Here is a 23,003-nt window from a genome sequence, read left to right as displayed (position 1 = left end):
TAGATTCCCTGTATTTAAAGATAATTTCTTCCTTATGGAACCTAAACCTGTAGGATTTACTGCTGTAGTTGAGCTGGTTTGAGAATAGGCCAGTAAGGGATTTCTCATCCAGAATTGCATCAGAAGTCAAAGGGGTATTTTTAATAGTTAGAAACATGCAGTTGGCTCAGTAGGTGCAAGAAAATGTCATTGCATCCAACAGCATCTTTTCAGCTGTGGGCTCTGTCCTGTCAGACCTTGGACCAGAACTCCCTTCCTGCAATGGTCCGCCACTTCCCTTCCCTACCTCTGATTCATACAAACAAAATCCTTGTTTTTCAAAAGATCTTTTCCTCTTTTATGAAATTAGAGCCCTTTCACTTGGCTTGGAGTAGCTTGTCCTGAATCTAATTAAACAGCCCCAAAGTTTTAGCTATTGCACCTTGGAGCTTTTCAAGGAGAAGTCCCTTTCCCTTTCTCTAGAATGGCTCTGTTATCGTTTTAATGATCACTTTCCCCAGGAGTTCTCACCTCTGTTTCCCTGGAAAAATTAAAGAAAGTCTAATATATTGATACAGATGATCCATTTCATGTGAGCAAGTGACACTCTGACCGTGACAGTACCAGAGAATTCATTACTGCAGGAGGCCATTGAATCCAAGATTAGTGGCTGGGCTTTTAAAGGGCACTGGGTAGTTTTAAGCCCTATTTGTACCTGTCTGAGTTAAGATAATGAGGATAATCTAATATTATGCTTCAGGGCTTTAGTTACCTGCCTATGGGGTTCAGAATGGAACTCTGCTTCCAGGGCCTGTGCAGAGTTAAATTGGCCAAGCGCTTTATGATTTGTGTTTCGATTCCTCTGAAGCCTCAGGTATTGGCTACTGCCAGAGGCCAGATACCAAACTGATGACACTCAGATTTTGTCTCCTTTTAATATCAGTGGGCTGCCTGGCAGCTACACCAACATTTCAGCTCCCCCCCTCCCAACTCCAGATTTATGCCATCACCAGAGGAGTTTTCTGGCTTTCCTCCAAAGCCCTGAAGAGAAAAATCCATTTTGTATGTTTCACCAGCACAAACCACAAGTCATCTGGGATTTTAAAACTTCTGGAAGAATCTTGGCATCTGTTATTTATTTAAAGAAAACAAACTGATCTTTCTCTGAAAATGATCTTTTTGATCATTAAAATGGAAGTAAAAAAAAAAAAAAATCAGAGTCATGCATGTATAATTTATGTATGTGGGGTAGGCTTTTTTTGTTGTTACTCAAAATTTAAGTTTAAAAATATGTCACATAGATCTTCCTTGCTTAAGGATGCCTGCTCTTTAGGAAATTGATTTTTGTTTATATCAAGGCTCTGACAAAACTCTGGCATCTCTCTTATGACCTATAGGCTTGGGATCAGTGTCGTACCCCACAAATGAGCTTTTATCTTCATCTCCAATGGTCTATGTAGCTCCTATTTCTTGGTCCTTTCCATCGTCAATCTGTTTATCTCCTCCTGAATTATCTGTTGTAATTAGAATACATTTTCTCATCTCGAGGGGAAACCAGCTCCAAATGAGTATTCTATAAAAGCAATTACTTTTGATATTAGATATCTGTACATAAAAACACAGTATTTCTTCCAATTAAAAAGCACTAATGAATTTTGTGTCTAGAGAGGGAGTAGCCTACGCAATGCTACTGTTTCTGCTTAAGGCAATGAACAAAAAATTAGGCCTGTAAGAGGGCTGATGAAGCCAGCAGTGGCATGTGTGCCACACCTTTGAATAGTAAGTCAGGGAGAGAAGATGGCTGTGCAAGGACGTATGTTCCTTTTTTTCCCCAGCAAGCCTATTGTATACATTGATGGCCTTGATCATTCTCCACATTGTGCCTAGACGACTAACACAGTTTTTCCTACTACGCTTGTCTCCTATACCTGGCCTTCCATTACAGGTTTTTCTTTGTGTTTCCTCAGATATTCTTCTCCTCTTCCTCAAAGTCTTAAGTCACACACTAGGAACCTGGCATTTGGCATGGATCAGCTTTACCAGAGATCTCCATGGACTCCTTCCCTCTGTAGACACAGGAGGAGTTGTGCTGAGCCTTCTCAGTGGGAAACCTGTCTTAGATATATCAGAACTGCCATCTTTCATCATCTAAAAATATCCAGAATGAGAAGGGAGCTTTTATCACAAGCTTTTCTACAAAAGGAATAATTTCAGAAACATCTTGATCACGTTATTTTGGAGAAGACTATAAATCCTGTCCCTCGGTTACTTTCCCATAGGAATCCTCTCCTTTTCATCCCCAAGAAGCCATCTGTGTATGGGGGGCACATTGGGATAGAATCTGTTCAATGGGGTAGAAAAAAGGACCTTCCAGTGGGCTATGAAACAACTTGTTTTCTTGCTGTTGTGACAAGGATGAAATCCACAGGCCAGTGTTGCACTGCAACCTCTGCCTTTCCTACTGATCCATGTTGTCTTGTTGCTGCCTTCCCTGATTGTCTTTCTGCATCTCTTTCTTCTCTTCAGCATTGATAGCGAGCTCTTTGGGGTAGGAACTGCCTTTCTGGGCTCATGTAGCATCTGCTAAAATGGTGTCCTGAATCTAGACTACATGCTCTGAAAACACTAAGAAAAAAAGCGGTTCTGGCCATATGCTGTCCTGGTTGGGCTTATTATGAAGGGTTTAAGGATTAATACATCAATATGGTAGGGGCAGAGTGTGTAGGATGGAGTAAGGGTCAGCTTCCAGCCCAGATGCTGATAATAGCCCATGGCATTTTTATGGCATTTTCCATCTAATGTACTTTGAGCACTTGACAGATATTCATAGGCTGTGCCTCAGAGTGCTGTCTGCAAGCAGGAAATGTCCCTACTTTAAAGAAGAAGAAGAAACATAGGGCAAAGAACATAAATGGTTGGATATTAGTTCTCTTTCCAGATAATTTGTCCTGATCTACATCATTTCCAAGGCTCCTGCTTCTGCATTCTCTCTGCCTGACTAGCTTCTGTGGGCAGAAAAGGAACAGGCCTCCTACAGGCAGAGCTACCGTATCACTGCATCCCTTCACCATCATTCAGCAGTCTTGTCACAGATGTCTTGCAGGATTGTCAGTCATCTCTGGATGAAGGTTGAGAAAGAGTATTGCAGGCTTCTACTTGAACAAACAGAAGGGTCTGGAGATGAGGTCAACGTACAAAAACACTGCACCGCCTAGTTTCTAGAGTGAAAAAGTTGCACATCAAGTGCTTCAGTTTTATAAATTATTGTATTTTTTTCCTTTTCAAACCATCAGCCAGAGGATACTGTTTGTCTTCTCCCCGGTATATCTTCAGAGATACTTAGGGCTGATACTGAATACAAGGGGACATAAATCTTTCAAGCAAGGATGCAGCAAACTTGATTAGAACTATAAAAAATAGTCCTATTTTTTGGATTGTATTTTGGATTTCAGATAAACGAAAGTGATGGAGTCATCTAAATTGGATGGGGTTTTGTTTGTTGCTCTCCTCTTTGCAGAGTTGAAGGCTGTGTCCCTGTGGAGTGCGATTTTGTGAATGTTTCTGTATGTAAAATTAAATCTCATCCACATACAGCATTCCTTCTAGCTCAGAAAGTAAGTACCTTTCATATGGACAAAATTCAGATCAGTTCTCTGGGCAGCAAATCTTATATATTATATAGGCTTACTGCAGGGCCGTGGTAGGAGAAACTGATTTGGGATATGGAAAGTTGGGATATTCAGAAATTAAGGGCCAGCCTCTGTTTAACATTTAGATTGAATTATGAGCTAGACACTACTGACTACTTATGCTGCATACTACTGTTTGCAAAGTTGACTGAAATAGTGTCAAATAGTTTCAAATAAGATTTTTTTTCTGGATATTGTTGATCCTTGCGCTTGCAACAGGAAAATGCTTTTACCTTGCCAGGTTTAATTTTGGTGCACTGAGCTGCTAATGCATTCAGGAAATTTATGCCTATGGGACAAAACATTTTGTTTATATTCTCCAAGGTAATAATTGCAGAGAGCCACTTTTTAGCTATGGTCATTTCTCCATTAACCATCATTTGTGCAGTTTTTATGGGAGGCAAGGAAAGAGGCAGATGCCCAGTTTTGGCAAATTTTTGCATGGGATCCTCTGGCAAACATGAAGCATACAGCATGGGAGAGGGAGGAAAAAGAAAGCACAGGCCGTGAAACTCGCTCAGCATCTTGGCAGTCAGGGTAGTATCATAGGATGGAGAAGAGAGAAATACCACTGTACGTGTGATGCCATATGATACTACCCCAAACTGTTAGCTCCTGCTGACATCACAGGGCATCACTGGACAGAAGATGCTTCAGCTTTTGTCAGAGTAGGCCTGTGTTAGAAACTGAGGGAGGCTGCTTTTTAACTTGCAAGCTAATCACAACAGCACAAGAATTCAAGGAGTCACTGGGTTTGATTTCTGGCTCCACCAACATATCTTGTGCAATCCTGGGGAGTTCCTAAACCTTTGAGCAGATCGTTTCTGCCCAAAGGTGGGTAGGATGACTCCTTCCAACCTCAAAGGCCGTTGGGCATCTGAACTCATTGGTGTTTGGGAGGCACTGAGATATTTCAGTGACAGTTGCAAAACAGCTCCAAGTACCGTAACTTTCTGTACGGTGGGGGATGCTTTCTATTCAGTAGCCCAGCGAAAGGACATGTGAACCAATACAAGCTAGGGCAAAAACATTATCCTGGAACACCTCAATGCTAAAGTATCCAAGGTAGAAGGCTTTTCTTTATTTCTGAAGAAGAAATCTTTTTCTGGTTCTGCTTCTTTTGGAATGTAGTAAATAACTTGGGTGCTTTTTATCCAGAGATTTCAAAGCATTTTGTAAAAGTAGTTACTGCTGCCATTTCGTAGCCTCTGTATGTCCCTTTGTCAAACCATCTGCCTGGTGGGACTCATCAACTCTATTTGAAATTGAGACAAAGCTCATGGCACCTTTTCTCTCAGCCGTAGCAGCTGTGCCCCACAGGGACTTGTTTAGCCTCCCCAGGACATCTCCTCTAGCACCCAGTCTGGGCAATGTACTGAACTGAGCAGCTGATCAGAGCGTCCCTGGGCTGTGCTAGGTGTGTATGAGAGGCGAGGCACTGTTTATGCGATTGAGCCTTTCTCTGATGTAAACGTGTTATTCTGGAAAATTTGTTCCTCTTATTTTCAGGGATCACTAAAGTGGAGCTATAAACAGCAAGAGACCTTTTGCTTAGTATTGAACAGCTCGCTCATATTGCTCTTTCTTCCTCCTCCTCCTCCAACCAGCTGCTTTTCTTGTACATCTGCTTCTCTCTAACCTGTACTGTTAACCCCTGAAGGAGGAAGACCAATTTTTTCCTCTATGCCTACAGATATGCCAGAAAGTGAAGCTGTAACCTTCATCTGAAGTTCCTAGTTGCAACAGAACAAGATTACAAGATTAGCACAATAAAGTAATTCAACATGAAACTATCAGGGCTGATTCATTAGATGCAACCAATTTGCTACCTGCTTCCAAAAGGGTGTTTCTGTATAGAACTAGCTTAAAAAAATGTTGCAAGCTGAGTCTTGTTTTAGCTGTGTTACTGAACCTATTTTAGAGTCTATGAACCTTTTTCTTTTCTTTCAAAAGATATAACTGGAAATGCTAAAAGTCAGCTTTGTCAATCTATGTAGAGTTGCTATTGCCCCTGAATTCTTTTTTTTTTTTTTTCTCTTGGTTAAACTAGAATCTAAAGATTTTTATTGCCTTACAAGGTACGCAGGGATGTTTTCAACTGAGAAATCAGAACTGAAAAAGGAAGGAAACAACTATTTTGCTGATGAGTTTTATGTTTCCTGTTCAAAAAAGGGAGAAGTGTTTCAGGAGTGGCAGGTAAAACTGCTGGGTGACTATGCCAGTTTTCTTAGAAGGAAATGTTTTATACCCTCCTTTTAAGGTGCTAGGAACTGGAATACTTTTGTGTAGTTATTCAAGAGTGCAGATGGTCTAAGTGTAGATAAAGCTCAGAAGGTTGGCTTTGAAGCCCTTCTCAACTTAAGACTGAGACAGGTCAGCAAGGGCATTTCAGAGATTTTGCAGCAGTTCTGTCAGTGCTTACCGAATCTGGTGGCATCGGTGATGGAGCTGGCCTTGTGAGTGTGCCCAGCATCCCTGGTACTGCCTGGGCAGACTTCTGATGAAAGAAGGGTGAGGTGTGGGAGCAGAGCCGGAGCTGCTGAAGGGGAGGTGGCCTTGTCAGAAGTGGCAGAAGGCTAAGAACAGACCTGTGCTATTGTGAATGTGGGTGTATAATTATTTTCAGTTGCTTATTTTTATTTTGAATTGTCAGAAGGTTAATTATGTCTGAGAACCTTAGCTGAACCTGATTTACAGCTGCCTGTAATTGTGCTGCAAATGGGAAAAAAAAAAGACAGTAAAATAGTCACAGATGTAGTTTGATCTTGCTTTTGCCATAGTTTCTCACATAAATCTCTTCAGTAATTTTCCCATTGTGACAGGGTTTATGGTGAAAAATAGAAGGTCTCTTTTCTTCCTAGAAAATTATGCATCCTGTGGAGTAATTCATCTGGTTAAGAAACTAAGACTGGTTCATTCTGCTCTCCATTCTCCCAGCAATTTCTGTCTTACACAGAAATCTCTGCAGTGAGAGCAATAAATTTGAAATGAATGACAGACACTAATTATTTGTGACCTCATTGTCATCTGCAGCATTGAGCTGGGTATGACTGATCCCAGTATATGGGCTGTAGATCTTTTTAGTCTAAAAATTTAAAGAAAAGACAGCTTTAAAAATAGCAGCTCACTGGGCATTGCCACTGTTGTTCCCTCTCTCCCCTCTCTGCCCATCACTGTTTCAGAGCTGGCAGCATGATTTCAATGCTTCACTCTGACATGAGCCACAGGGTTACAAACTATCAGCAATGCTGCTGTACCCTGCCCACAATGGCTTTGCAAGCCATGGAAAAATGGGTGAAATAGGTGCTACTTAGAGCCATAGGTAAGCAACTCAAAGATAAGAAGAGGATCTGGAAGACTGCAACAATCTTTAAAAGAAGAAGAAAACAGAAAAGTACTGTCATCTGATCTGCCTTGGTTAAAGCCCAGGTATATGCTGGAAGTTGAACCAGAAGCACTTCTCCATCTGTCTTTTTTAGGTTTTATACTGGTCCCCATCACTGTAGGACCTAAAGACCCAGCATATAAAATCAATAGTAATTGTCTCTCTGATGAGCAGCAGTATTTCCAGAAACGTATCCCTTTCCCTGTTGTGCCAGTAGGCGAGACCCATGGGAATGAATTTTCCTATGTGCTGTCCCTGCAAGCTGCCTGGGTTTTTGCTGAGCAGAAAACACCCAAGCCCTAGGGCACAAATAGCTTGTTCTTTGCTGACTCTGTCTTTGGCAGCCCACCTATGCATCCTGTGGGAGCGCTGCTGTAGAGTATTCTGCTTCTCCATGTCCTCCCAGGTGTTGTTTCCGTGTTTGGCATGTTGGAAGGCATCTGATGAGATGATTTTGCTCGATGGTCCCAGACTGTTGGGCACCCCCCAGATGAGGGCCCGGAGGATGTGCTGGAAGGTGTGTCTTGTTCACCAGCAGCCTCTGCTTCAGCCAAACCTGGGGGGACACCGTGTCTCATTGCCCGCCTCCGAGTCCCATCTTTTAAGGCCAACCTTTTCTGAGAAGATGCTGCTGAACTGGCACCCCTTTTCTGTTTTTTCACAAAAGGCTGACCGATGCAGGTAACTGTGGATTTGAGGGTTATCAAGTTATGATCTTGACTTAGGTAGTCATGGGGCAAAGCCCTCTGTTGAGGAGACATTTGCTGAAGCAACAGGTAACCCTTTGAGATGGAAAATGCTACACAAGTGTTATCCTATGTGAGACAGTTATATTGTGTCTAGCTAACCACCCATGCATTGAAGAGCCTTGCCTGTAATTGCTGCATTTAACACACACACGCACACACGCACACACACATATAAAATATACATTGTTCCTAAGAACTTCTAGAGACACTTGAGTGCTTTTCTTGAAGAATGAAGCAATGTGATATCACTTATTTAATTGCTGCTATATATTGGTCAATGTTACTGCATTGCTATAATCACTGTCTGTCAGACTAGGCTACGCTACCATTTGGGTAATGAATGGGGAAAAAACCTTACAGCAATATGTTCTGAGAGTGTCAGACATACGATGACTCTTTCGTTGAACGAGATCAGATTAGCAGCATGAATAATTAGAATATCAGATTTAGAAAAAAAGGTATATGAAATAATTGTCATTATGTATGGTTTGGAAGGCTATCTAACTAATTCTCTCATACAAAAAATATAAACGTGCTTGATGCTTACCATGGGTTGAATGTTGCATTCCCCTGTTACTTCTGCCATAAAGATGTTTTGTTGTAAACTGCAAGAGCTTATAGTATAAAGTTTTCAACTACTGGAATTAAATTGTTGCTTAAAGTCAAATGAGCACGCCCCATCTTGGAGACTGTTTCATCAAAGCAGGTCAGTTAACTTTAATGAAGTCGTCTTCAATTTGCTTTGATGTAACATCAGAACCCAGCTCAGATGATTCCAAATGATCAGCAAATGAATTTCCACACCACAGTCTTTCAAGGACATAGGCTTTATGAAGTGTCTAGTTTTCTGGATTCTTTAGCTTCTAAAGTGCCTAATTTGACTGCCTGTTAATAAGGCCTGCTTGTACTTTTTTTTTTTTTTTTGAGGGATCTGCTGACTTTTCTCCGAAACTGAGCCCCCCTTGAAGATGCCATATATTGGGCAAGTAAAGCAGAGGCATGCAGCATCACTGCTTGCTATTAGTGTCTTTTAAGTCTAAGACTGTATCATGCAGGAAGATTAGGCTGCTGTGCTTTTTCTTTTGAGTGGGGAGAGATTTAGAGTCTCAGACATGTAATTTCTGTAATTACTTGAGCAAGGACTAGTTGTTAGGCCAGGGATGGCAACATCAGGCCCTTCTGTTCTAATTTTTCCAAAGGAAGTAACATCAAATACTAAAGCTAGTCAAAGTGCCAAATAGCCTCTTATCCTAAATTGGACTAAAAGGGACAAATGTTACAATTTCCTTCAAAATGAAGTTCCCTAAAATATTTTCAGAAATATTTAATGTGTATTGAAGTGCTTCACTTAGTAAGGTAAAAGAATTTCTGTTGTTTGAAATCAATAACTGCAACACAACTCTTGAAGAATTTTAGTCATGTCTCAACAGAAACTATGACTGTCTCATTCTCCACTTTTCTTACAGAAAATTGTTTCATTAGAAAATTCAAGTAGTCCTTCTTAAATACCCCAAATATCATGATATCACATTTTTTGCTTACCACTTTCTCCTTTGCATGACCCAGTTGGAGACATGACTATATCAATTCCTAATTGTTAACCTCCCTTGTGCTAGTTTCTCCCTGTCCCTGCAGAATTCAGAAGTATACCAGCTGCAGGTTGATCACTTGATGCTCTCCCAGTTGCTTTATGATGATTGCTGCAAACAAGAATGGGAGGTTCTCAGACATTTTTGAACCAGGTTTAGTGGAAGAAAGATTCATAAGGTACATTTCTACACAGAAATGTGAGCAGTAAAGAAAACTAGTTTGTTATGTATGAATAAATCTGTTCAGTTTTTAGGGGCAAGAATACTGTTTTTCAAGAGATCACGTTGGGCTAATGTTAGTCATTCAGAGTAGGAACGCTTGGTGTGTTTGTATATTAATAGCAAACTGCAGGCATCACGGTATTTGTAATAATTAAGATAGAACCAGTGAGGATTGCACTAGATAATGACAACCAGTGCCCTAAGTCCTATCCAGACTCAGCACACCCAACTGTGTCTCTTAGTAAGTAGCAATTCAACACAGTGCTATGATTTGGATTTGTCTCTGAGTGAATTGCTACCGGTATAAGTCAGCAGGAAGTTTTGACTCATGAGCTAGATCCTATTGGCCAGAAGCGTGGACAGCAGAGACACAACTCTGTTTTTCCATTTACCTGAAAATGCAGCTGGGCAGAGATTCATATGGCCAGCCTAAGATGACAAGAAAGACTCTTACCCCCCGCTACTTCTGCACAGAGGAGGAACATGGCTGAGACAAGCATGCTAAAACTTTCTGAATGCTTCTGCACATACCTGAAGACAGTTTCATGAATTCAAGAATAATATGAGACATGAATGAAAAGTATATAGGTATTTGAAATAATTATAATAACCTTTGGAAACCTTTAGCTCAATTTTTTTGAATTTGTTGCATTAGGTCCAAATTCTCTAGGATTTAGTGGCTTGTGCTGGTAAATCCTTGTGGTTTTTTGTTTTGGTTTTTTTTTTAGCAGAAAGTTGGTGAGCAGGAATAGGTGCTCTGCCATCCTGCTGGGGCTCAACTCAGTCCAGCTGAACTGATTTCTTGCATTCTCCTTGTACAGGTTGAGACAGGACATGAGTGCTTTCCTATTTGTCTTCTGGGTTAGTTCCATACCTTACTGAAGGAAAACATGTTTGGGAGAGGAAGACAACATAGCTGTCCTGGGAGGAAGAATATAGTCATTAAACAGTGGGAGGACTCTGTTTTGCATTACCAAATGTTGGAGGATAAGTCATCAAAGGTGGCCCAAGATCCTAGTTCGGCAGTGTGACTGACTGAAGAAGAGAGCTGTCTACTGATACCACGTTCCCTTGCCTTGAGCATACCTTTCATTTTTCGTAGCGTTTTGTTTCACTTACAGCTTTGAAGAAGTTCATTATTGATGAAGCATCAGTATCAATCCCAGTAGCTCGGTGCTTTGGTCTTTTCTCTCTGTGTTCCAGTAATACAATACCCTAGAAAAAGATGCTGTTTTGAAGCTTCATCTTTCTACTTTCCCCTCATGGGTGCATGACCTGTGGGGTTTCTGCTCGTGCCTCTGTTCAATCTCCCTTGCTAGTGAGACCTCAAGTTCACCTCCCACACACACCTATAATGAGACCATGGCTGTGTGAACCTCTTGTTTTCCCTTCTTTTCAACAACTGACTAGGCTTGAATGCTTGGAGCTGTCTGAATTTTTTAAAAGCTTGGCCATGCCAAGGATGTTTTTCTGTAGGGCGTCCTTTTTTTCTACTTCTGCCCTCCCCCCTCCTGCTAAGACTCATGATTCACTCTGAGACAGTTGAGCATTTCAGTGCATGATGATGAGGAACATGAAGAAGACATCAAAGACACAAACACAAGTAAGGTCTGTCCTGACTTGGGATCACTGATTGCAGTATGAGGTCTGTATTTTTGTAGGCAATGTCTGAAATTCAGTACCAAAATTCACGAGTACTGCAGGTACTCAATCCTTTTATGTTCAGACAGACTGTATGTAGTATTGCACTGAAACTTAGCACAGTATTTTCTCATAAGCGCTACAGTAGAAAATGCTAACTGTACTCTTTCAGACCGCTAACAAACCATTGTCTCTCTCTTCTGTCCTGTAATTAAGCAGAGGTAATGATGGAGCTATAACAAGTGAGGACAGTGTTAGCAATGAGATGCAAGAGACATTCCTTCATGAGGGATTGAACTGTCCCAGACCTTATTGTGACTTGTCCCAGCTTTGTATTTGCCTTGTGTGTTTGTTACTAGCAAATGTTGACAGTTTCTCTCTGTCTTTCTCTTTACTTGTTTAGTTGAAATAATGACATTTTCCTCTTGAAAAATTCTTAATTTGAAAAATGTTGAGCAGGTCAAACTCTAATTTTGTTCTGTGTTGTAAATGATTTGGAGGATATTTGCACGTTTCTGTATGGTATCCCCAAGACTATTATAAATAGATTTTTTGCTTATAATGACTTGTTGATAATGAGCCTTTTGGAAAGGAAAGCTTTGACATTAAACACAGGATATTTGAGGAGCTTATTTATAAGAATTCAGCACCAAGTTAAATGCCTGTTGCCATGGAAGAGGTTCTTGGCGATGTGATCATATGGGCATTTTTTGTGTCGGTTTAGTTTTGGTTTACATGTATTTTTGAGTTGATCGGTAACATACCAGTGAATGAAACCTATAAATGCATTGTTGACTGGCTAATATCTCAGCACTAACCAAGTGGGGCTAATCCTTCTAGCTCAAGTGCATCCAAACTTTCTAATCCTACAAGCTGGATAGAGCTGAGTATCTTACATAATATACATACTTCGTTCATAAGAGATCTGAAGGACAGAGGAAATCTGGAGTAATTCCCAGGTGAAAGATGGTGTCAGCTCCCTAATAGTTTTAGCACATCTTTGTGGGAACAGGCTGGGCAAGGTGTGCAGCTGAGTGCAAATCACCTATCTATTGACTGACATAGGGAAATTAGATTTACCCTGTACTTCCTACTCGGCAGCAGCTGGTGACCAGTGTCATAGCTGTATTCCCAGTATGGGAACCAAACCTGAACTATTCAAGAGCTGCAGGTGGTCTTAGAGCCACAGAGCAGATGCCTCAGCTCCAACACTTATTCCAGAACTGACATTAATAAGGAGTTAAACTGGCGGAGCTACATGTGGTAGAAATGCAACATATCTCCCTTAAAATGAATGGAGCTATAATGGGCTATATTGGGAAAGGGTCTGGCCTCCAGTTCTTATGAGGAAAATTTATCTTAATTATCTTAAGGACAATTAGGCATTTTGGAATGTTTAGAAACAAGATTCCCATTTCCAGGGATTTATACAGGAAAAAGGGGAAATTGTGAAAGCTGCTAATTGATTCTTTATAGTTTGCTCATTAGTAATTATGCACTGATACTACAAGATGTGTTGATGTGGACTCTGGTTTGAAAAGCTAAGGATAATTTCCACAGAGCCATGAGGGTTTCAGAGCTGAGTTTCATGGGAGTTCAGATCTTGTTTATCTAAAAACATTCTGTGGTCACAGAAGAGGTTAGATCCATTTCCTTTATATTAATAATTTCTTCTTTTTTGTCTTTATCATATAGGTCTGGCAAAGCCCATGGGATTAGTTGAAGGTCCAGGAGGCTTGGGCCAGGGGGGAATGGCTGCTACCCTGAGAGACGATAGCCATGAATCAGAGACTAAGTATGAAGAATATGGTTACAATGCCCAACTCAGTGACAGGATATCACTGGACAGGTCCATCCCTGACTACAGACCAAAAAAGTAAGTTGAATTTCATGTTGTTATTATTAAGAGTGATTGATTGTTGTTCTGTTGACCCATGGTGGCATTCTTCTCTTCACATCCCTCCCTGCTTAGAGCATGACAACAGTCATACATGTACCTCTGAGTTTAGTGAAAATTAAAAAGACCAACTGTCATCTCAAGCATGAAGTGCCACGTTAAATGCGTAGCTAATTCTGTGAGTAATGCAATAACGTGCACATTCAAGGACTCAGATCAAAAACTACATCAGAATATTGGTGTTCATTGGGTTTGGTTCACTTGGAAAAAGCCAGGCAGTGCCAGCTGAGCCCACCATCAGAGGTGGGAGCCTTAGTCTGTGCTTCTTATAGTCATGTGCAATGGAAGGTGGGGCAGTGACAACAAACACTTTGTAGTCACTGGTCACTTAAAAACCCCCATCAAATCAACAGCCTTTTCTTTAATTGTATTTGATGTTGTTAGAATTGTTTAGTCAGGGTTTACAATGTGCTGAAACGTAGACTAAGTGTAATCCACTGGGGTCCTGTAATTGCAATAAGATTTTTTTTGTTTGTTTGGAATGTGTGTTTATTTTTATTCTAGTGTTATAGTCTTCACATGCCTGTGCTATGTTTGACATTGCAATTATATGTTTAATATTTGTACTGATTTATTATATTTTGTATTAAATGTCTTTCCAATCTTTCATATTTATGGAGTTATGTATCTTCCAGATGAGACATCCGCACTGTCATCCTACGAATGACAATCAGTAATGTCTTAATGCAGAAGAGATCAGCAGCAATGCCTAGTTACTCTCAGGAGGCAGAATTGAAAAGAATACTTAATTAATTTCTAATAATAATCTTCTGTTTTAAAAGACCCACTGGGGCTACTAGGCAGAACTGAAAGTTAAATAAAAAAGTATCTTATTAAGTGGCGAGAAAAGTTTAGCCAAGCAAAACAGCTGTGGTCTGTGAGGAGATTGCAATTGAATTAGGATTTTAGGCCGTTTAAGCTGCCAAAACCAAAATCCAGCAAAACAAAACTTCAGCTTAACTACAAATTTCATTAGCTGTATTACATAGTAATCTAATCTCAGAAGTATTGACTCAGCATTTGTTTTCTCAGACACTTTCTATGCAAAAGAAAACCTAGATAAAAGAAGTGGCAAAGAGAAAAAAATCTACTGCTTTGATATCACATTTGATGCAAGTATACTGACTTGTCTAATGGTCTCATCTTTCCATCTCTCTTGATGTGTCATAAAAATCCATCATGGAGTTATTCTGGGGAAAAAGTAGTCTGTAGTTAGGTAAATATTGGAGTTGTGCATCAGACCTGGTCCAAAGACCCTTAAAATCGGTGTGAATTTTTTCAAATGGAAGTCAGTGAGGTTTGACCTGGCCTGTTATTAGCTGCTGTGGTCAGTTGGGTAATAAATGAGAATGCTCTACTAGGAAATACAAAAGTGAAGGTTGCAGAGCTTGAATCTAGCTCAGCAGCTGTCAGAAGCGTGAGAGCATTCGCAATGCAGTGATGTTTCACTTCAGATTATACTCTTCCACAGTTTTACTTGGAAGCTTTCATGAGTCATTCAGATAAGCTTTTTGACGTGCTCATTTTGGGAATCTCATAAGGCCATGCTGCATGATTAACTGTCTGAGTTACTGGGACAACTGCCTTCCTTGTGGTGTTTTGACACTTTTGAGGTGGTTCTAGTTAGCTCTGGATGCTGGAATCGAAACACTTGTCACTAGATACTTACAAGTCACAGGAAAACCCTTCAGATTGAATTTGCTATGAAAAATGAGTGAAAGTTTAGAGAAGGTAGAAGCTCTTATTATATGAAGAGTTTTATCCACTTGTATCAAAGGAACTTTGGCTGCCATTTGGTTGCCATTTTCTATTAGAAATTTCTGCTGTCCTCATGAGCAGCATTTTTTGTCTCTGACCCCTTCAAATGCACAGCTACTCCTACACAGTCTCTCTTGGGAGCTCTCACTCTAATGCTGAGAGGCAGTTTTCACTCCCTACCCCATCAACATCTTCTTATCCACCATGTAGTACCACATATGCTCACCTAACAGCTAATAGTTGTGCATCATAGCCATAAGGCAAAGGTGAACCTGACTTTCCGTTTGGTTTAGACACCCTGCTCTCATTATATATTGGAGAGAACTAAACCTCCAGATCTTTGAGACAGGCTTTGGGAAAACCACTCTTGCTTTGTCCAACTCTGTATGCTGACTTGCCCAGTGGTCTCATCTCTCTGTCTCTTGATAATAGCTCTTATTGCTGAACCCTTCTCAGTCTGCTTGTGATTTATATTCATGTCATTCCAAGAACTTTTCATTTTTAAAAAGAGAGGAGTTTTCATTTTTAAATGGAGAAGCAAGGTAGAATTAATGTCCAAGGCCATGTACAAAGTCCATGGTCAATCTGTGAATAAAAACACTTATCTGGATTCACGTTCCCAAAGTATTAAACCATGCTTTCTCCCCATTCTGGCTTCCATTTAAAATGTTCAGATCTACATATTTGCACACACCAGTAGGTATTAAAGATATGAACTAGGAGAATTTATACTCAAGTCTGAATTGCATAGACACAATTTATGAAAGTAAACATGATTTCGCTATGCAAATGTGGGACTTGTAATATTCCAGGCTTAGTCGTCTTTTAAAAGCAATTTGATCAGAAATATTATCTTGTAGTTCATTTTATCTTTGAAGTCCCCCCTTATTGTTGTGCAGTACCTTATTCTGGTAGAATAAGCCTTTTGTTCCATCTGCTAGCATAGCTTCAGTAAACATTCAGCAGTTTAATTGCTTTTCAGGAGGAATTTTCATCCCCACCCAGCAAATTAAAAAAAATATGTTACACTGAGGAGGTGCACAGTCAGACAGCATGACCATGAAGGCTTCTAAATTGGAGTCACCTCCATGTCCTTCCACTGCAGTAAAGTCTGCAAGCCTGGGTGGGTAGTCCTGCTCTCAAGATGCTTTTCCCATACACTCGCACTGTGTTCTGCTTTCCTACCTGCTGCTGCCAGTGCAGATATTCCTTTTAACTCAGAAGCCTTTTCCTTAAGATAGAAACTGCTAACTCAGTACAGGAGACAACAGCAGATTTTGGGCATGTTGTGTTTGTGTGCCAAATCAAAGCAATGACAGTAAATAGCTTGCTTGCGATTATAATTCACACAATAATTACAAAATTATAGTCTGATCATAACGTGGTGTAATAAATATGTGTCAGCTTTTTCTTCTCTGATATTGCACCTCCCACAGCTTGAATGCTTGACCTGTCTCTGTGTAGAAAGCAGACAACCTTGGGGAAACAGTTAAAAAACATACTGTGAATTGATATTTCAAGCTATGTTTAGTTTCAAGAGACATGTAGTATAGAGAAGTTGTAATTTTGTTTTATAAAACAACGGAAAGCCTCCCCAACAATTTTTAAGTTTGTTCAGTGTGACCTTGAACACTATTTTAATTTCTTGTTGGATTTCACCTAGATGAAATGGACTAATTTTAAAGTTGTGCTGATTATCTTTCTGTAACGTATTATATGTCTTAGTGGTCACTTTTGCCTTGAAGCAGCTGAGTACAGTGCAGCTCAGTCTTCTGAGAAGATGCAAGGACTGAGTAGTGGGAATGAAATGCATTTCAGTTCAACGTCAGGCAGAATACTCAGGATTTATTAGGGTTGGTTGATGAGTATTTAGAAATGTTCAGCTAATCATTCTAGTATTGGACTGACCTGAGATTTTGCTTCATGTACTCAGCGGAGAGTGGTCAATATCTTGTTGTCTGTTAAAATACATGAAAATAACTCTAAAATAGAGTTCTGGTTAGTACTGACTGTTACTAACTATCTAAATGCTAGAGTAAATTTTTTAGTACGTATGAAACCTACATTAATACCAAAAGAATTTTGCAGGATTATTTTTGTTACAGGGAAATACATAATGCTTGTTATGGAATTGTTTTCATCCCCTGTCATACAGGCACATACTGAGCTTGAAAAACATTTCCCAAGTTAAGGGCAAGCCCCAAGAAGGGGCAAGGAAAGTAGCACAGGTCTCTGCATGTCCCTGCTGTAGCCCCATCTTTGCTCCCCAGTATGCTGAAGTTTTTCAAGGGCTATACCACTGTGGAAAATACGTTGTGGAGAGCTCAGGATATTTAGTGTCCCGATCTCTCTTCCCAGTAGTAAAGTATTAGCAGGACTTTCTAGCCCTCACTAACATACCCTATTTCCTCTGTGCAATGGAAGAAAGAGAAGCTTCTCTTGTAAGGAACAGGTTATTTTTCCCTTGGAAGCACATGGCTAAGCTAGAGCTTGCTCTGTGGTTCTCTGGGAAAAATGTTATTTAATGGTGAAATATTATTGGATTAATTTCCATTTATGTTCTTCAATATTCAAAATGAGTGTTGTGATCACATAAAGCTGAGTACTTAGTGGAGATAAATCCAATGTTGGCCAATGACTCTTATGTATATGCGTGGGAAATCATAAGCACATGTATTTCTATCAGTTATCTCTACCAATATGTGTAGATGTAGAATAGCCTTGAATCCTACCCACGGGAATGCCGTGAAATCTGCGGGGCTGTGTGCACGCCTTTCTTACCGTAATGTCAAAGGGCCAATGTTTGACTGACTAGTCAAAAATAGATCTGGAGCAACACAGCTGAGATTTTGATGTAGATCCTGCACTTTTGAACAGAAGTGCCCAGAGTCAGCCACTGAAACCCCTGCATAGTCATTTGTCTTCAAGTGGCTTAATTTGTTAGGGGTACTGAGAGTAGAGAAAGAGAACTCAATCCTTCCCAATCATGCATGAAGACAGAGATGCTACAGCCCCATATGACAGTAGATTTTGACTTTATCAAAGATGAAGAATGCAGAAAAAGTCAAAACCTTAGGGAATTTAATTCAAAGGTGGGAGGAAAGGCCCCCAAACTTACAAAAGCTGTTTGTTTTACAGTGTGGCATCCTGGAAAATTGGGAAGTGTCAACTAACCAGATGCTTTCAAACGTAAGCATCGTCTCTCAGGATAACATCAATTCCCCTGTTTTTTCTGGTGCACAGGCTGGATCGCAAGGGGTTGAATTAAACAGGTTGAACACCTGTAAATCTGGCGTTTTCTAACTTTCTATCACTTGACTTTGCAACTTAAATAACTTCTGGGGTTTCTTTACATGCAGGACACGTCCACACATGCACTTGTCAAAACCACTTGCTGTGATACATTATGCACACTTTTGAGAAAAGTTAATATGATCCCAGAACTTCCATAACAGCTAAATTGGCTTTTACAAGAAATTGTCACTGCTTGGTGAAGATCTTTAATTTAACTGATCTTTTTTGTGCAACTTGATGCTGAGTGCATTGTAGCAGTTCAGTGATAACAATAATACTAATATATGGATTCAGTCTGCTGGCTCTATCAGCCAAAGAAGATATTTCTTTGTGTTATGGTCATGGAAGTTTGTACTGAGAAAATTCAGCCCTAAAGAACAAACTTATTAATGCTGAGGCAACTCAAGACTTCAGCCATAAAAAGCAGCGGAATCTAGGGTCGAGGAAATTACTTTCATTTATTCAGTTCTTTTATAGAAGCGAGCATTTTCGTTGCTTGCTGTAGACATTTCACAATAGCAAAGGAATTGCATCTCTAGGGCTCTGAAGTGTAATTAATGGTTCATTCCACTCTATACCTAAGGAAAAGCTTTTTTAATTACCTATCAAAAAGGATTCTGAAATTGATCAAATAATGCTATCAAGGGGGCAGACTTGGTAAATAGACCTCTGATTTGTTCACTCAAGGGTTTAATAACAGTAGCTAGTATGAGGCCAGTAGCTAGGAAACAGCCTTTCTGTAAGAGATTGTCCTTCGGTAGCTGGTGAGCTCAAGCCTTTTGAGAACGCAGCATGCTCACCTTTAATTTTGACCCTTTCTTTTGGTGGTAGAACTCTGTGGACTCACGGTGATATTTGAGCCACCAGTCAGCAGCTCTCTCGAGCCAAATCATGTATATGTTTGCAAGTTCTCTGTCGTGAGAGGAGGATCAGTGGTCTGGTACAACAGCCCCTGCCCGAGGCTGTTGGAGCGGGCAGCTCCTCTGCCTGTCTGTGTTGGATGTCCCTGCAGGAGCAGGGCAGGAAGGCAGATGGCTTTCAAAGAGCATCAGCTTTTGGATCAGTGGATTGGAGAGGGCTAGACCTGGTATTATTTGATTTTCTCCACCTCTGCAGCTTGCTCTGCCTCATGACCCACTTTTCAAATCCTCTGGGGACACTGGGTATTCTTTGCACTGCTTAGAAAAATGACACAAGAATCTCCAAATTAAAACAGACCCTTAGGATTCTTCCCAGGTTAACCAGAGTGCAACGTAATGGGCCCCTTTGCAAGGAATATTTGAACTGGAACACATCCAGGGCTTTTCAGGAATCAGAATTTCTGATGAGCAGAAAATGACAATGGAAAAAAAAACACCTAAAAATATTTTTTGTTAGGCTGAACATCTTCTGTGAAATTATTATTTAATCAAAATGTTTAGACCAATGAAACATTTAGTTTCCCGTGAAAACATTAGTTTCAAAATAATGAATTTTCTATCACTAGCTTCTACCAATACTTTCAGATTGATGTCAGGTCACAGTAAAGTGAAACATTAGTTAAAATTAAGCATTTCCTTTTTTCAGCTGACAGTTTTTCACAATCACAGTACAGACACAATATTTTGATTTCAGTTAAGCTTATTTTTTAATAGGAAACTTTTTGACTTTTTTTTTGGCACCCACTCTCAATAAATTTAAAAAAACCATGCTAAAATTCTGAAAACCCCATTTTGGCCACTCTGCACATATGACATCAGTTGAAGCAGAGGGAAGGAAAAACAGAGACAGAAAATGAAGCAGACAGAATTACCTCTGGGCAACAGATTGAGATTGTTTATTGGAGGGAAATTGAGTAAGAGATGAAACCAACTGAAGTGTTTTAATTAGATCCCAAATCAATGTCCAGATGTGGATTTTGAACAGTGCAAAGGGGGCATGTGTGTACATGTGCTCTGGGACTTTATATAGATCTCAACCAGCTTTGCCAAGTTACACAGGCTGGACATTTCCCTCGGGTTGTGAATCCCCTACAAATAGCACGGGCGCCTTTGCGCACACATTATCTGTATGCACAATTGACGATACAGCTTCGTAGAGACGTACCCAAGTTTGAGCTGACTTTCCGTCTTGCCCAAGAGCAGAAGGAACTTGTATGGACCGAGTAAATCCCCGTGCTGCTTCCTCTGCGGAGAGCTGGGCTCTGACCAGCTACTGTACAGTGTTTAGTGTTGTAATTCTGACTCAGTTCATTTGGGATATCAGTTGACAACCTAAATTTGCTCATACTGCTGCCTCTGGGCCAGTTGTGCTTATTTGTGTATCCCTGTGTATGCCAAAGGCTTATCACTGCATTTTGGGAAGCGTTTCGTATTTGGCTGTAAAGGGCTCAGACTGGAACTGTGTAAAGCCCTCAAAGGAGGGGAAAAATCACCTGCTCCTTTGGCTGGGAAAGGAAATTCCCTGTGAATCATAGGTACCGCCAGCCAGCCCCTGGCTTTACATCCAGTGCTTTTTATTTGTACTGTACCTCTGTAGTTGTCACTGAGACCTGTGGTCGTGACTTGACTCTGTTTATGAAGGTACTGCAGGTCTTCTCCCAACCTCTGCTGGAGCTCTGCTCGCTTTGCATAAATAATGATATATTAATTGGAATGTGGGTTCAAACCTTTGTCTCCAAAATCCCAGGTCACCGTTAAGTTTTTGAATATTTAATTAGTTATACAATGTTAAATTGCTCAAATGAGAAGGCTAGCTGAGAAACAGATTAACACTGTGACTATATCTCCCAATAATAATAAAAAATTATTAAGAAATTTCCCAACTACTTTTTCAGGCCATCATCAGGAAGGTTCTCAGACTGCTTTTGTTTGATCAACAGCAGTAGGGCATGGCCATGAAGTAGGTCCATGAGACTGCCCAGGTTGCGCTGCAGTAATACTCTGCCTTCTGCTTTGTTGTGCATAGGGGTTGGTGACCCCAAAGGGTTTGGGCAGACAGTACCAAGGTTTTTGGCAGGACATGGCTCCTAAGCAGAAACTCCCCATGAGCCAGACTCCATGCTGTCTGCATAGTAGCAGTGCTGGACACATGGCGATATCCCACAGTTATTTCTGATCTTTGATAGAAGTTTTCTCTGGCTTTTCCCATTAGATATGTTATTGATTCCCTTTTGTTTAGTGCTAGCTAGGCTTTCCAATTAAGTACTGACTTTAATTATACCACAAAGCGTATAACATAGATCTTGATTATTAACACAGGCACACAGTATAATGAAAGGAGGACCAGCAAGGCTAAATTAAAAAGAATCATAAAAATGAACAACCTTCTCTAAAAACCCACCTTACGTTCAAATGCAGTAACTTTCCTCTTGTTACATTTTTGCAGTGTCTTTGTGTATATTAATTGTTGAAGACAAATTCTGCATGACTGTCAGCACTAATAAATGTAGATTTAGTGGAGGTTGAATTTGATTAACTAGAGAGCATGAAAAATAACTGATTGCAATGTTGTGTTTAAATGCAGTAAGACTGGAAGCCATTCCCTGCAATTTGTCTGCGCCAGAACATACTCTTGAATACATGAATAGTTTACCTAAGGTGGGTTGCATAACATTGACTAAAAATTAGACATCTAATTTAAGGTAATCAACTTGGCTGCCTTTATAGTCAGTGGAGAAGACGACGACATGGTAGCATTGCTTAAGATGTATAGTGTGTAATGTCCTCTGGAGGTCTCTCCCTCAGGAACCTAGGACAGCCAGCTTAAATAGGATTTTGGGTGAATCCAGTCCAAAATGTTGAATGTTCCAAGGCATACAGAAACAAGAGGGAATTTCTGTATTAGCAATACATGTTGAAGAATGACCTGCCAGCATGGGCAGCCTGGGTAAGGTCCCCACCCAGCACCTGTGGAGGCAAAACTGTGAATGCAGCACCATCTTCAGCTGGGAGGAAAAGAAAAGACGATCAAAAAGCTGTTTTGCATCCCTCAATTTTTCTTACAGATCATAAGACTAAATGTGTCTTGTGTGACCTGCACATTTATAAGTGCCTTAAACATGATCGCTTTTTTTTAAAAAAAGTATGCTTTAGAGACTGTAGTAATTTTCTGAACTTGAAAAGAGAGCGCCACAATATTTTCATAGCAGAAAGAGTATTTCCTCCTTAAAAAGAGCAATGGTGGGGTGCTGTCTTCAAATTGTGTATGCTATTCTTTCACAGGTAAATACGTATCTGTAATGCAGAAGCACTACTGAGATCCAGCCATGACTCGCAGCTGTCTGCAGCTGTGTGTTGGCATTTTAAAGTTTCTTTCATTTCCCTCCCCTGGGCCCATGGCTGATTGTTGCCTGCTATCACTTCCAGGGACAAAAGGGTATTCCTGTAAATTTCTGAACTGTCATGTCATGTTACACTCCATGATACCACATTAGAGGATAAAAAGAAGTAGCAGAACAAGTCAGGCAATGAATTCAGGGTGGTGTTTCGTTTCCTTTTATGTTTCCTTACATGTTTCTCTTTTACACTACACCTGATATTCTTCTTATGGCTTTGAAGGAATTATTCTAATGGTTTGAGATGATGTTCCCCTTTTCTTTCTTAAAATATGCATGCAAATTTAGTTCTGCTCACAATGTGAGATATGTATAATCTCCAAATGCCTTCCTGGTGTAACTTTAAAAATTAGCTAGTTTGGGTTCCTATTTTATTTGGATGGGTTTCATATTATAAGAAAGTCAAGGTTTCAGGTCAAATAACA

General features: G+C 40.2%; 1 protein-coding gene across 3 annotated transcripts in view; it reads left to right on the top strand.

The window, feature by feature from the left end:
- GALNT9 (polypeptide N-acetylgalactosaminyltransferase 9) overlaps nucleotides 1-23,003 on the top strand; it is a 222,179-nt gene that overhangs the window by 79,564 nt on the left and 119,612 nt on the right. For 2 of the 3 annotated variants that reach the window (XM_041126239.1, XM_030026235.2), the window contains one exon: nucleotides 12,950-13,130. In XM_041126239.1, coding sequence (XP_040982173.1) covers nucleotides 12,950-13,130 — 181 coding nt within the window. Of the gene's footprint in view, nucleotides 1-12,949; nucleotides 13,135-23,003 lie in introns of all 3 variants that reach the window. The other variant, XM_030026236.2, reaches the window with a different exon arrangement.

Source organism: Aquila chrysaetos, chromosome 9 (genome assembly GCF_900496995.4).
Source record: "Aquila chrysaetos chrysaetos chromosome 9, bAquChr1.4, whole genome shotgun sequence".
NCBI classification, from domain to species: domain Eukaryota; kingdom Metazoa; phylum Chordata; class Aves; order Accipitriformes; family Accipitridae; genus Aquila; species Aquila chrysaetos.
Note: the sequence above shows the minus strand (reverse complement) of the source record. Positions and strands in the feature narration are given on the sequence as shown.